The sequence below is a fragment of the Lineus longissimus genome, chromosome 1 (genome assembly GCF_910592395.1).
Source record: "Lineus longissimus chromosome 1, tnLinLong1.2, whole genome shotgun sequence".
In the NCBI taxonomy this organism is placed as follows: Eukaryota; Metazoa; Nemertea; class Pilidiophora; order Heteronemertea; family Lineidae; genus Lineus; species Lineus longissimus.
Genome location: NC_088308.1, coordinates 3932963 through 3947333, shown reverse-complemented (window position 1 = coordinate 3947333; position 14371 = coordinate 3932963). Strand labels below are relative to the sequence as shown.

Genomic DNA, 14371 nt, shown 5'->3' with positions numbered 1-14371 from the left:
GGCTCGGTGAGACCATCGAGCTCCTGATGCACTCCTCCTCGAAGAGAAGCGCCCTGGTCTTCCTTCCCAACTTGCGCGGTCTCTCCTCGAGCATCACCACCCATTTCCAGGTGTAGAACTCCAAACTGGGCAGCTTACACATCACGTACCACCACCCGGGTAAAGCCTTTGAGTTCAGTTCCCGGGCATACACGGCCTGGCAGTGGTTCCAGTCGCCCAGTCGGTCGGTGGAGCCGATCAAGGCTGGCTTCTCATCTTGGCAGTGTGGCCGGTAAAATGTGAGATAGCACACTATCACTTTCTCTTTGGTGCCGAACGTTTTGACGGTTTTTCTATCGATGCCGATCTTACCCAGTTTAGCAGCCAGCTCTTGTTTGACCAAGTACCATTGTTCGATAAACTTGATAGAGGCTGCAGTCAGTGGGAAAAATAACAAATTAAATTCAACGGGAGGCAGGAGTAAGGTAGGTCAGATTATGTTACACCAAGTCGCCGATAGCCGTCTCTCCTTAACACAATACCTCGAAACTGTTCACGCTTGTATGAGGAACATTTGATGAATCGACCCCCCATAGAAGCTGTTTCATGGGGTCGATGTTGTCAAGATTTGCCCTGATAACCCTTTGACAAAGCAGTAGAACAATAGGAATTAAGGCCTCGGTGCGAGTGGACCTTGGTTTAGCGTGTATTGGGCTAGGTCTGGATTATTTTAACGGTGAGGCAACGGGCAAGATAACGTTATGATCAAAATAAGCGAGGTTCTTTTTCACAAAGGTATTACTCTCGATAAAGGTTTTTAAAGACGGAGTTCCTAAATGCATACACATGTCTAACCCCTGTTGGCAGCTTTCCTAAAAGATGAGAAAACATACCATCAGGGAAATCCACTGAACACCTTGACTTTGTTTGGCAGTGTTCCTGTTGCTTTGATGTAGGCCTCTGAGACAGCCCGCCTTCTTGCGGCTGCTTGGCTGCAACACTTCGTAGTTTAGGCATCTTTCTCAAATAACGTGAAGCTATAAATGTACTTCACAGCACCGAAACGGGCCTGGAAGTATAAAATATTGGCCTTCAATACTGAAAAAACGTTTCTTTACATCAGTGGCTTTCTCATTCTGTCACCAGGTTGATATCACAGTTCGTCATAATCTGTGACATAATCACACGGGCAAACATTCTCATCACAATGCCAATTTCTCGGCTGTAAGATTGGAGGAAGTACTGCAGATGTGACGAACTATATTTGCCGAAGTTCCGTTCTGTATTGCCAAATAATCAAAAAGAGGGGGACATGAATGGAAAAGGAGGGGCAAAATATGACGATAACACCGTACCCTCCGAGTGCCATTTTCTCGTAAAAAAGATGTCACGAAACTGACACTTAATGTCTGACAAGCAAGCAGTTCGTCATAATCACTTAGTCTCAACAATGTACAATATATTCTGATCAAGGGAGCAAAACAATCTCTCACCAAATTTATCCGGTTTTCGTACCATCTCTATCACGGCATGTTTGCGGAATATTGTTACTATGAGGCCGCACTGACTTCGTTACTGCTTTGACGTCATGACGTCATGGATTGTGACGTCATCATCGCGTACATTCGGGAAAAACTCCCTAATGAGACCTAAGGATCCCGGACTTACCCGAACAATCCCGACCAGGTGTGGTGCAAGCGATTTATTATAGTATGTCTAAATTTTTATTATTATCATTGTCATACCCCGCACCCAAACTTTTCAAACTGCAGCACACACTGATTCCGGGCGTTCGAGTACTTCCGAAGATGGTTGTTGGAAGCGGCAGCTGGTATTTTCGAGGATACATTGGGGCAAAAAAGTATTAGTGTCGGACCGTGACTTTTCCGATCAGAATTAGTCAAAGGATATCCTAAGCTTCAGGCTTTTTATACTCCTACGTCATATCGAGAGGTGATGGATATTGAAAACCACTGGTGCCTAGATGCCATATAGCGAAAAAATAGTCGAGATGACCACATGTTTTCACATCAAATAAAGAAACTAGATGCATTTGGCTATCTGAAGGTGGTAATGGCACCTCAGTGCAACCTCAATGTGCTGAGACAAGACCACTAATGAATATTCATAGCCGGTTGGAGGGTCGAGGCCTATCAATTAGACGAGTGCATGTTTTTAACTCTCAAGTACATATTTGGAGAGGTATTGAAAAAATATTTGCTGTGGCAAGTCTACAGATATAAAATCTCACGGGTAGGGTGGAAATCCGCCATATTGCCGACATCATCGGCGCAAAGAACTATTTCTTTTGACCCTGCCGGAGTCTTCCAAAACGATTGATTGATTGATTGACTGACTCTGACCCTGGTGACGTCGATTTTTAAATACTTTAAAAAAAGGCCATTCAAAGGTTGAAGCAACTGCAAAGATAATCTTTTATATCACTGAGGTTTATAAATACGATATGTTGAGAAAAATCTGTACAACTATCGAAATATACGATTACTTGGAACTATTTCGGCAAATCACTTAATTGCCACCTGCGCGACCTTGTCACAATTGCGGCGCGCTCGTTTGCATACCGCATATAAAATGCGAATAAAATCACCATTCAGCATGAAAGCGCTTAGAGTGTTTGACAACAAGCACAGGTATGTCGATCTACGTACATTCTACATGAAATTACGCTGTGGCATAAATTATGCCAAATATGGGGAAAAAATGGCGTCACCTGGTGTGAAAATAAATTACTCGTGGGAAATACGAATTAGCCTCTATCCGCTCCACGGTCATCCCCATCCATTAATAGACTTCAGCCCCAGTGACGTATTTACGACAAATCCCAAAACGAGGCCGTACCACAGAATTGGGGGACCAATGATCAGCAAGTATGGTAAACAGTATTATGTTTTTAAAAATACTTTTTCTCTATTTCTTACCACCAACTGTCATAGTACATGTATATTTTGAATAAATCTCATTTATCTTAGTGATGAACCGTATCTACTAGATGCTGGAGCATCCGTAAGGCAGTTCCCTTGATAATTTCATTTCATTTCTTTGCGCCAACCATACATCTTAATCGCGTGCAAAAAAACTAGTTCTTCAATCTCGAGTGATTACCATGGATACAGATGGGCCTACTATATCCCAATTGCTACTTGTTCAAATGTAAATGTCCAATGTTTTCTGTGAAGGGGTAGCTCTGATGATTATTTGAGGAAAATACCAGCTTCCTCTGTGCACTTACGCGGTGAGCAGGCCCCGCATGCTATTTATAGCTCAAGAGGATGTTGACACTGACTGGTTCCTGTGAGATTACACATGTTCTCAAGGTAAAATTTCGAGGGCAAAAAAACTCAAACAAAAGCCGCAACGACAGTCTATTTTTATATAAAAGATTGAAATAGTCGTCAGTTGGCTTTCTCAAGGTGATGAGTAGATCATAGATGTGTATGAAAAGGCATACAGGTGATTTTCAAATTTGAATTAACATACAGGGTGTCTCATACATTGTGGTGCATCAATCTATGCATGAATCATGACTGTATTTCTAGACGACGTTGAAACTTGGCCAGATGTATTCTGAAAGAGACAAGCTATTCAGAAATGTATAGGTTTATGTGAGAGTAAGGTACTGCCAAGTTACAGCCGCTGGAACAGGGTATGCATGAAATGACGTCACGTCATTTTTGGAGGCAGGTATGCCTGGCCTCCTCACCGGCTAGTGAGACCTGAGACTGGGATTCCCATAACCTCTCATTCGTATGAATAAATTATGACGCTTGTGCCAAATATGGGAAACGAAATGGCGCCGCCTGGTGTGAAAATAAATCGCGTGGTGCAATAAATCGCGTAATCTGATTGGTTGATTGGAACACACCTCCAAGGTCACTTTTGCGTTAGCTGACGTAGGAAGGCGATGCAACTTTCCCTTTATTTTCTCCGATTTCTCCTAAATTCAAATACAAAATTATATAAACAACCGATCAGTTATAATCTACGAATTCCGTAGCATCGGCAGAAGTCATGCTGCGCTCGATATTCAGCCGTTTGGCGAAGAAATCTCCGATTTCAGTGAGGCCTCACGATGGCGTTTTGGCCTCAATGGTTCACACTACATCGAGAAGGCAGTGCAGTGCACAATCGGCTGATCCTGATTATGACCCAAGTTTTTTCGAGATGGTCGAGATATTTTTCGACAGGGCTACTAATATAATTGAAGAGAAATTGATAGCGGAAATGAAGGGTAAACTGACCTTGGAAGAGAAGAAGACGAAAGTGAAGGGCATTTTGCGAATGATAAAACCATGCAATCATGTCATCGACATTTCGTTCCCGATCAAGAGGGACAACGGGGAATTTGAGATCATTCAAGGATGGAGAGCGCAGCACAGCCAACACAGAACCCCCTGCAAGGGCGGTAAGTTATGAGAGAACATTGCGTTGCCTGAGTGTCTCTCTTGCTTCATTGAGAATGAGATCGTCCTTTTCGACAACAAAACTGTCAAAAGGGCCAACACAGCAAATGTGAACACTCGGATTAGGAACATGTTAGAACACTTAAGCAAACATATGACATCATGACATGGCCAAAAGCCACTGTGATCGTCTGTTCCAGGTGAAAAAATTATGGTGGCTTAGGCCTTCTGACGTGTTTTAATATTTGGGCTCTGGAGTCTGACGGTATGTGACATGTCTTTGTCAAACTATGACCATTGAATCTCGGTCCCTACTGCTGGGGATGGGAAAACCATCAGTTAAAAAAGTATAAAACTAAAAAGGACCAACATCTCTACAGATAGAGTGAGCTAGGTCTACCTGTAGCCAACTACTAGTGTATTCAACCATTCATACATTAAACAAGATTAATGTAACTATTATTAGGCTAATGGAAATATTTTGTTATTTATGGTTTTTGTCAGACACAGTGCAGGTATACTATTGTGATCACAAAATGCATAGTTCCTGCAGTTGAATAAGTCTCTTACAATACATGTAAATAGCTCTCAGATGTTTATCAGGTCATGATTGGCATGGCCCAGTACATTGACCCAGTAAGTACAAGTATGTGCTGTGGCCCAAGTTCAAAAAGAGCTGCAGACATGGGTTTTTTTTAGGACTAATTTACACAGAAGGAAAATATAGCTTACATGTATGTACTTTTTAGGGAACTAGCTTTAGCTACTTGTAGGGGGGTCAAATTGATCAGTCTTTTGTGCCTAGATAGTTGTGGGCCTGGTTGTGCTTGATTCAATAATGGTTACATTCCTCATAAAATGTGAATAGTTTTGATGTTCTTCATGCAGTGTGAGATAGGAGATTCCTCTATTTGGCGACTTGTAACACTTTGTAATCTGATCTGCCGATAGTCTCCCATGATTTAATGTTGTGTAAGCTACATTGTGTCCTTTTTTATTCTGAACACAATTCAAGTATAGATTTTATCTGTTTGTGTGAACCACCGTCATAAATGTAACAACAGGCTAAAATTAATACTGCAGAAATAATCTGGTTGATCTTAATAAAAAGGTGTTTCCTTTTTCTCTCATTACAGGTATCCGTTACAGTATGAATGTGAACAAAGACGAGGTAATGGCTCTCAGTGCATTGATGACCTACAAATGTGCTGTGGTCGATGTGCCATTTGGTGGTGCCAAAGCTGGAGTCAAGATCAACCCGAAGAATTACTCTGAACATGAGTTGGAAAAGATCACAAGGCGTTTTACTGTGGAGCTTGCCAAGAAGGGCTTCATTGGTAAAGAATCTCGGCCAAATTTTTATAAGTTAATACCTTTGATTTGATGAAAAATTTACATGTACCTGTACAAAGAGTGATACATACAAGTACATGAAAACATTAATAGTTCTCCATAGCTTTGTGCATAGCAAATCTGCTCTCCACTGGTGTATTTCATTGATTTTAAATGTAAACTATTGGCTTAAGTTGCAGTGGGGTTCTACGTGTACTAGTTCTACATGTACTTGTGGTCAGATTTTACATTTTAGCTATTATCACTCTGCTATTCATTTCCCTGCATTCATCTGCTGGAGTGTGCAGTGACAAGAACATGTGTGTCATCCATATAAATGGTCGTTAACATGATCATGTATTGGGCATTTCAATTTACTTGCCTAGTGAATTATTCATCAGGACAGTTGCCTGAAGCATTATCATAAATAAAATCCCATGTGTTGCCTAACATTAACTGTTCTTTTTTTCATCATGAAGTGTTCTCCATTCCAGGTCCTGGTATTGATGTGCCTGCCCCAGACATGGGCACTGGTGAGAGAGAGATGAGCTGGATCGCCGATACCTATGCTCAGACTCTAGGTACATAACTTTCACACTATTCAAAATAACTCCTTGCTTCATGATACAGTAATGTTTTTTTTGGCAAGATGATGTGTATTTTTTCCATATTTCAGCCATTTCAATGACAAAGAAAAGATTCGGTTGAAGTTGTGAAATTGACCTTGGACCCCCTGAATACATGTAGGCCTATATGTCATTATGAACATGAAGAGTTTCATAACAAAACAAGAAATATCTGTTTAAATTGGCTTCAAAGTTTGGAATTTAACTGAAAGTGTAATTGAAATGTTTGGAGTTTTTTGATTGAAAGTTTTACTGTTGTCCTGAATGCTCTGAAATTTGAAGGACAGACAAGTCATCATATTGGCAATGCTGTTGTTTGGTTAGCTCCAGTTTGTTGGATATGCTGTGTTTTGCACTGAAACTCTTCACATGTATCAAAGAATGGCCATGTTGTTTTAGAAGTGCATGTAGAATACCTCTCTTAATGATTATAATGCATGTATCCTGATCATCGCTTTCAGGTCATTATGATATCAATGCTCATGCCTGTGTGACAGGAAAACCCATCACTCAGGGAGGTATTCATGGACGTGTATCGGCCACTGGAAGGGTAAGAACATGCGACATGTAAAGTTAGTGTAGTTTTGTGAAACATTTGTTTGTAACCTTTCATGTGTCCCAGCAATATTTATCTGGGGCTCACAATGTTCCAAATATCTGCAATAATCAAGTGTTTGTCCTGCTTAGCTGGTTTTGGTCAGTCATTCTGTGAAAATTACTATGTGTTTATATGGCATACAATGTCAAGAACAATGTCAAGATCAACCCTTGACCACTTGACCTTGTCATATTGCCTGTCAATAGTTAGTCTGTGTACTGTACTGTGGTAGCTTTGCTACATGTACATCATGTTACATGTATTGATCTTATTCTTTGTCAGAGCATTGTTTGTTATCACTGAATACAATGTAGCCAGCATGTATTCGACATCACAGGAGTTATAATTTGTATATGGTACTACTAGGATATCATTGACAAAAATCGAAAAATACAGACCTTAAACAGAAACAGGGTCGGGTAGGCCATGCAATACCCTGATCCAGTGTGCCATACCCAAAGACTCTGGCACTTTTGGGCCTTCACTAAGACCCAGAATAGAATATTAGACATGTCTTATCATCTGAAATTCTCTTATGGTGTTGACCTACTTGATTCTGTTTCAGGGCGTCTTTCATGGCATTGAGAACTTCATCAATGAAGCGAGTTATATGAGCATGATTGGTATAACACCAGGCTTTGGGGAGAAGACCTTTATTGTCCAGGTAGGCAAATATAAAGCTCAACAATGAATCAACTGCTTTCCTGCTACAACCTGGACAATACATTAGTTATCACTTAGTGTGAAAAGGCCACCAGGGCAGACCAAAGGAAAGGAATGACCAAAATACATATGAAAATAACATTTTTCCTCTCATCTCTCATTTTTTGCTTGACTTTGAAGGTCATAAATCAAATGTAGATTAGAGAATAGATCTGTTGTGTAAGTTCCTTGATTTCTGAAGGTGTTGTCCCTGTGCAGCAAAGTTACTGTAAATATTCAAGAGGAATTAATTTCTTCTTTTTGTATGGCAGGGCTTCGGCAATGTCGGCATGCACTCCATGAGATATCTACACAGGAATGGTGCTAGGTGTATTGGAGTGAAGGAATTCGACACATCCATCTATAACCGTAATGGAATTGACCCTCGTGAACTGGAAGACTGGGTCATCGTAAGTTTTGTTGGATGAACTGTTCTAGTTAGGAGTCCGAGAAAAAGCAAATGTTCAGAAGCAAAATGAGTAGTAGAAATAGTTTTATGGTACAATTACATAACTGTCAAAGGCTGGTGTGAATTACTGAAGGGATGGCTTTTGGTAAGAAAATACACCAATTTCTTTCTTGCTGCAGTCAACTATTAAAACTATTTGCTTGCCCTTGCACTTCCAGGAAAATGAAACCATCAGAGGCTTCCCAGGTGCCGAGGAATATGAGGGTGAAGACTTATTGTTGGAACAATGTGATATCCTAGTTCCAGCCGCCTGTGAGAAGGTCATCACTCGTGAGAATGCTCACAAGGTGAAGGCGAAGATCATTGCTGAGGGAGCCAATGGACCAACGACTGTTGCCGCTGATGAAATTCTACTCAAGAACAATGTTTTGGTCATACCGGTGAGTGTCTGCTCTGCAATTTGTCCATTTTTGGGAAAAGGGCACTCTTGACCAGGGAATGAATAAGTAAATTGCAGACACAACATTTTTTACACTACTCGACTGGTAATTTGAAAAGGTTGGGTGTTACAACCTGAAAACATCCGTCTTGAATTAAGTGTGCTTCTTGGGAAAATTTGATGTTGGTATCTCAAATAGCACTTCCCCGACACTTTTGTCATCAAGAAGCATTCTGTCTTTTATGTGAGTTTTAAGGCTTATGCTAACCTCCCATTTACTGTCGTAGGATTTGTACATCAATGCTGGTGGTGTCACTGTCTCCTATTTCGAATGGTTGAAGAACTTGAACCATGTCAGTTATGGACGATTGACATTCAAGTATGAGAGAGATTCCAACTACCACTTGCTAGGTAAGTGCTGTCAGGTTGGGTTAACATAGAGGTCATCACTTAAAGAACAAACAAGTCATTTCCAAACGGCAGGCATCATATCTTTTGACATTGGCAGTGCATACCAGTGCAGTCTAAAAGGGTTAATCCATGGGAAACAATTGGAGTTGCTGCCTTCTACCCCTGCAGGTCTGACTGGCACAGGAAGTCCACAATTTCATGGCCTTAAAACATTGATGGGTTTTGCAATCTTTTTTCAGAGAGTGTACAGCAATCCCTTGAAAGGAAATTCGGCAAACATGGTGGCAAAATCCCGATTACCCCAAGTGAGAACTTCGAAAAGAAAATTTCTGTAAGTATCATGGATTTTCTTTGTTCCTTAGTCCATTTCCCTTCTGCTTCTTGGAAGTTTCGCCATCATGCATTATTAAGCTGCATAAAGTTAATAACTTAATTCCCATTGAAACTATTCTAACTCTTTCTTCCTACTTCAGGGTGCCTCAGAGAAGGATATTGTTCATTCTGGTCTGGAATATTCCATGGAGCGTTCAGCGCGGAACATCATGAGGACCGCTATGAAATACAACCTCGGTCTCGATCTACGTACCGCAGCATATATTACATCTATTGAAAAAATCTTCAAGGTATATCATGAAGCTGGACTAACGTTTACGTAATGTCAAAATGCCATTGCTAGATCTAGTTTAATTTGGTTCAGGTACCATAAAGTGTGAAGTAAAGTGAGACGTGTGGTTAATATTATAACTTGCAGTAACTTGTTTACAAAAAAGTAGTAACGGTGGGAAGCTGATAATATATCAACATGGTTTTCTTAAGGGTGAAATTTCTAATAAATTCTTGAAATTTTATTTTGTGGGTGGTTTTCATGAAAATACAGACCAAGGTTCATATAAAAAGCTGTCGAGAAAATTTTATCATTTGTTATGAGTGTACCTCTGCTATTGAATGTCTTTTCGAATAGTTGCCTGGCCTGAGTTGTGTACAACTGAAGCGTAAATATTTTCCATTAATAAACAGACTGATGCTGGTATATAAATGTCACAAAATAATGCATGATGATATTATATTTAACTGATTGTGCTACAGACGAGCTGTATAATGAGTGGTTATTATCTCTAAATATTTTTGCTATATTACGTCTTATCCTGGTCATGGTTTTGTGCTATAACTGCACATGTCATTATTTCCAATTTAACCCTAAGTTAGCTACATGTATTAAAGTTGAACTAATCTCACAACATGTTATTTGAAATAAAATCCTTTTATCAGATTTGTTTCTGTTGCTGGCCAAACATTTGTGTAAAAGTTGGTAACATGACATATCTTGATTCAAATTGGATTGTTAACATTTTGACAGGATTGTAGAGTTCTTTATGGTACATGAATTCAACTTTTGAATAATTTACGGCTGAGCATGTTTTGAGAAACATTTTTGATTCGTTTCATACGATGTCATCAGCAGCTGGCCAAACACTTCTAGCTCCTTTTATCATTACGGACGCTACCCTTCTTGAACATTGTACAAACATTGGATGTGTGCAGTGATGTCATTGTGATGTCTGTTTTGGATGTCAATTTGTGCCCTTGAAGAGGCTGATGTGGCCAACAAATGTGGGTCACAAAAGCTGTAAAATGAAAAGGCAGCAAATATTTAGGGGTCAACAGTATAGTCGGGAGGTCGCTTGAACGAGTATGGTACGTACATGTAAGCCTGTTGTATCTCTAATGCTGAAAGTTTGGTAAGGTGTCTCTGTGCTTCTCAAAGCATGCTAAGTCATGAAAGAGTTAAAATAACACCAACTTTATTCAAATTCTGTTGGAAATTTGTTTGCTTGTGCTTTGTTAATTTTATTCCACTTCCTTTATTTCTGCTTTTGCGATTGTTAACTTCAGAGAATGGAGATGACTGTTTCCTAGGCTAGGCTAGTACTGGTACAGATAGTGAGTGCATTAAGTTTATTAACACCCCATACCATCCAAGATCATTATTATCATATTGATGAGGATAATGGTGTCGATGTGATATTTGTAAATAATAAGAAACCATTAGAAAGAGTTGTTGAGATCCATTTGAATGACGGACAGCATGAGATATTGTCAGGCAATGCTGGTGAAGAGGGATGGGATGGAATGAAAAATTGCAAGTTTGTTGGCCTCTACTGGTGGTGGTGTTGGCAGGCCATTCTTGGTCACAACAATAGCAACTATAGTTAGCCTGTGATAATGATATACATGTAGTAATGCAATCTGGTTGTATTGTAGTAATAGATGTCACATTAATGTCAGTAGATGACCAGCTTAGTGTCCTAAATTCTCAATCTTGTTTTTTAAAAACAAATAGGGATACACGTACATCAGTAACCATTCTTCATTTCAAGTTCAACTTGAATCGGTTTGAAAGTATTCTACTCAAAATGATGAAGCCTAGTCATTACCAAAGAAACTGCCTTTGGAAATTGTCACTGCAGATTATTCTCAATACTACTTTGCCTCTTCATAAATCTTGATCATTTCCATGCATAGTATTAAGTTTGACATCAGCCTGTCCTTGTACATACTCATCTATCCATTCTGATATCCATTGTTAACATCTTTCACCTGAATATTACCTTATAATTTTCAGACAGTGCTTTTTGACCGATTTAAGACCCAGTTCCACTACAAATGTCTACTGCCACAGGTTTTACCGCTTTCAGAGGCTTTGTGGTTACATGTACAATTGCCAAGTCTACAAATTTGTCCATGTACTTGCAAAGAAACTAATCTAAATGCCTGTGAAAACCAGGCGGTTTTCCTTTTAATCCCCACCTGACATGATAATTATTGCCTGCTATAAACTTATGTCCGTTAGCTGATAGCAGTAGCACTTTAGATGTAGCATCTCTACTCAATTCAAATGCTGTATAGAACATGTAAAAAAAACGTTGGATTATTTTCTTGCCGAGCCTGTCTGAAATTATTTTCTCAAGAAGCAATCTCTGATCTGTATTTCACATTCCTTGAGTAGTTTTGTCTATAGGCATGTGTACAATTGACCATACTACATTATGAATAAAGTTGATTGATGTGAATTGTCCTTCAGACTTCTGCTATTTCTCCAACCTTTGTGAACAATGCCCAGCTTCCAAAACCCTTCCCAGGAAACAACACCTTTGACTACTCTTTTCGATAGAGTAGGCAAAGGATACATAGTGGTGGTGGACATCCCCTTCAATTTTCTTTTGAAATTATCAAAGCAGAAATCAGGATGGCCAGTGCTAGAAGATGACTGGGGGGGGGGGGGGGCACTACGCATTTCAACCCCTGCTTGTATACTGCTCTCACGTGTTTCACCATGCTCGAACGCCTCTACATGTATAACCAGAAAACTGCTTCAGATTATATTCTCTGCACTGAAATAACCTCGTTCGGAGTAGTGGTTGTAGGTGTACAGACTTGAGGCAAACTGCCTGAGAAGTGTATTCAAACCTTGTTGTAGATTCGTGGCCAAGTCTGTTGAAAGCTGGGTAAACTGAACTCCGTAATCACTTCTGCTGCATATTTTTTTGAGATAACGCCCTCAATCCTGCTGTTTGGAAACACTCAATGGAGATGTAGGGTAAGTTAAGTTCAAGCACCCAGAGTCAAGAGCAATCTGTTTGTCTAACTCTAACTCTAAACATGTTCCATTTCAGGTGACCTCAGACAAGACCAACATGTTTTAGATCTCTCTATAGCTCCAAGTCCTACCCCGCTGCATATGACCCGGATTAGATTGATGACATCGACTGCTCTAACAAATTCACTACATTCACAAATAACCGAAGATGATGACATTAGATCAACAGCAGAGACTGAATTGTATGGCGGGTTTTAGCCAATGCTTAAAGATTAAAGCTTTACCTACCACATCTCACTATTAAAGTTGAGCCATGTTGGAATAGCTAATAGCTTCTTAGAACAAGTAGTTTATGGGTCAGAATGACAGTCGATGTGTTTTGTGGTGATAATGTATATAAGATACCAATAATAAATAACTCTATGATACAAAGTTCACAAATACTATTGGTATGTTCTTAGAGTTTATCTTTTAATGTTCAGCCTAACATGATGGATATGATACGAAAGTGGACATCTTGTCTCCTCCGAGAGTCGGTTGCTATTCCCAATCCAATGAATTCTTGATGTACAGTGCTGTTGGAACTTTCTCCATGACTGGAGCTTCACTCTGAGCAAGGGCCTCTCCAAAACAAAGTTTTGACACTGTACTAAAGATCGGTGGCCACACCTATCACCCCACATTTGGTGTGAACTTGCCTCCAGTGCATTCTCTTCTCCATGTCCCTGATTGTGACAATGTCCTCACTGTCCATATATTGTGTGCTTGGTTTGGCAATGATATGACAGGCTCCACAGCTAAGGCAGAATGGGTCTTTTGAACTGACTCCAATGTATCTGGCGCCCTCAATCCGTGCTGGAACCACATTCCAAGCAGTGACCTATTGTCTCCCTCTGTTGTAGGCCAGGCACAATCTGGTATTGACGCCCTTTCCGTGCAAATTCGAGTTATTTCTTTGTCTTCAAGCATGCCCCAGTTTTGAAAAATGATGTGAACTGAGCCAGGAGCCGTCACATTCCCGAATGACGGGAATATGATGGCTGATATGGTCACAACCCTAGTTGAGACAGTGTGCACTGGTCGAACCATTCGGCACCAGCAAGCAGATCAAAGAGAAACAAGATAGAAGTCCCCGATTGTCAACCACGAACCATAAATTGATTCAATTTATTCCAATATTATCTCTGCCGCAAAAAAATATGTATATCGTACACGTAATCATGCGTCAAAGATTTAAGCAGAAAAGAAGCGACGAAAAAAAAGTCTCAAGATTGTCGCCCGTTGTTGTTTGTCCTTTGGTTTTGATAGCTGTGGGGGTCTTTGACGCCATAACCCACGCCTGGGATTAAATGTTACTACAGCAAATTCTCAATAACAATATAGCGCCAGGTTTCTTCTCTCGAACAATCAATTTCTTTCGATGCAATTGCCAGACGAGAGGGTGTGTGCAAGTCTTGCATAGACGTCCTTGAAGTACACTCAAACCGGGGACAGTGCCGTACATGAACGAGTTTCACTCGGTATCTCCTGTACGAAGACGAACGTAGTGCATGACCAGAGAAACCAATGACGATGTATGCGAGTTGTGAGCATCCTCGGACATTGTCCGTGGGATAGGATCTCTTTAATACCGTTGCCTTGTCTCTACTGGGATTTCGTCCGTCCATGTGTAACAAGGACCCAACTCTGACCACGATTTTTGATTGTCCTCCGTCTGTAGACGGTCACAACCACGGGAAGGTCAACCGAGGACGCTTCACAAGTTAATGATGTGTTCATTCAACCCAATATGCCAAAAAGCCGGTGTAACATCTGTGGTTGTTCCCCATGTGTCAGTGTTTCCAAACAATAGGCAG

General features: G+C 40.4%; 1 protein-coding gene across 4 annotated transcripts; it reads left to right on the top strand.

Annotated features, from left to right (window-relative positions):
- The first annotated feature begins 3877 nt into the window (after positions 1–3877).
- LOC135485633 (glutamate dehydrogenase, mitochondrial-like) lies at positions 3878–12946 on the top strand. Of its 4 annotated transcripts, XM_064767901.1 has the most exons (12): positions 3878–4402; positions 5537–5737; positions 6227–6313; positions 6820–6908; positions 7522–7620; positions 7931–8068; positions 8286–8507; positions 8794–8917; positions 9157–9248; positions 9391–9540; positions 10811–10858; positions 12592–12946. In XM_064767901.1, the coding sequence occupies exons 1-11, from the start codon at positions 4009–4011 to the stop codon at positions 10832–10834; spliced, it is 1620 nt and encodes a 539-aa protein (XP_064623971.1). In that variant the 5' UTR covers positions 3878–4008; the 3' UTR covers positions 10835–10858; positions 12592–12946. The 4 variants fall into 4 exon arrangements, with proteins under 4 accessions (XP_064623971.1, XP_064623960.1, XP_064623982.1 ...); XM_064767890.1 differs by lacking the exon at positions 10811–10858; XM_064767912.1 differs by lacking the exon at positions 12592–12946 and having other exon boundaries at positions 10811–11988.
- The last annotated feature ends 1425 nt before the right edge of the window (positions 12947–14371 follow it).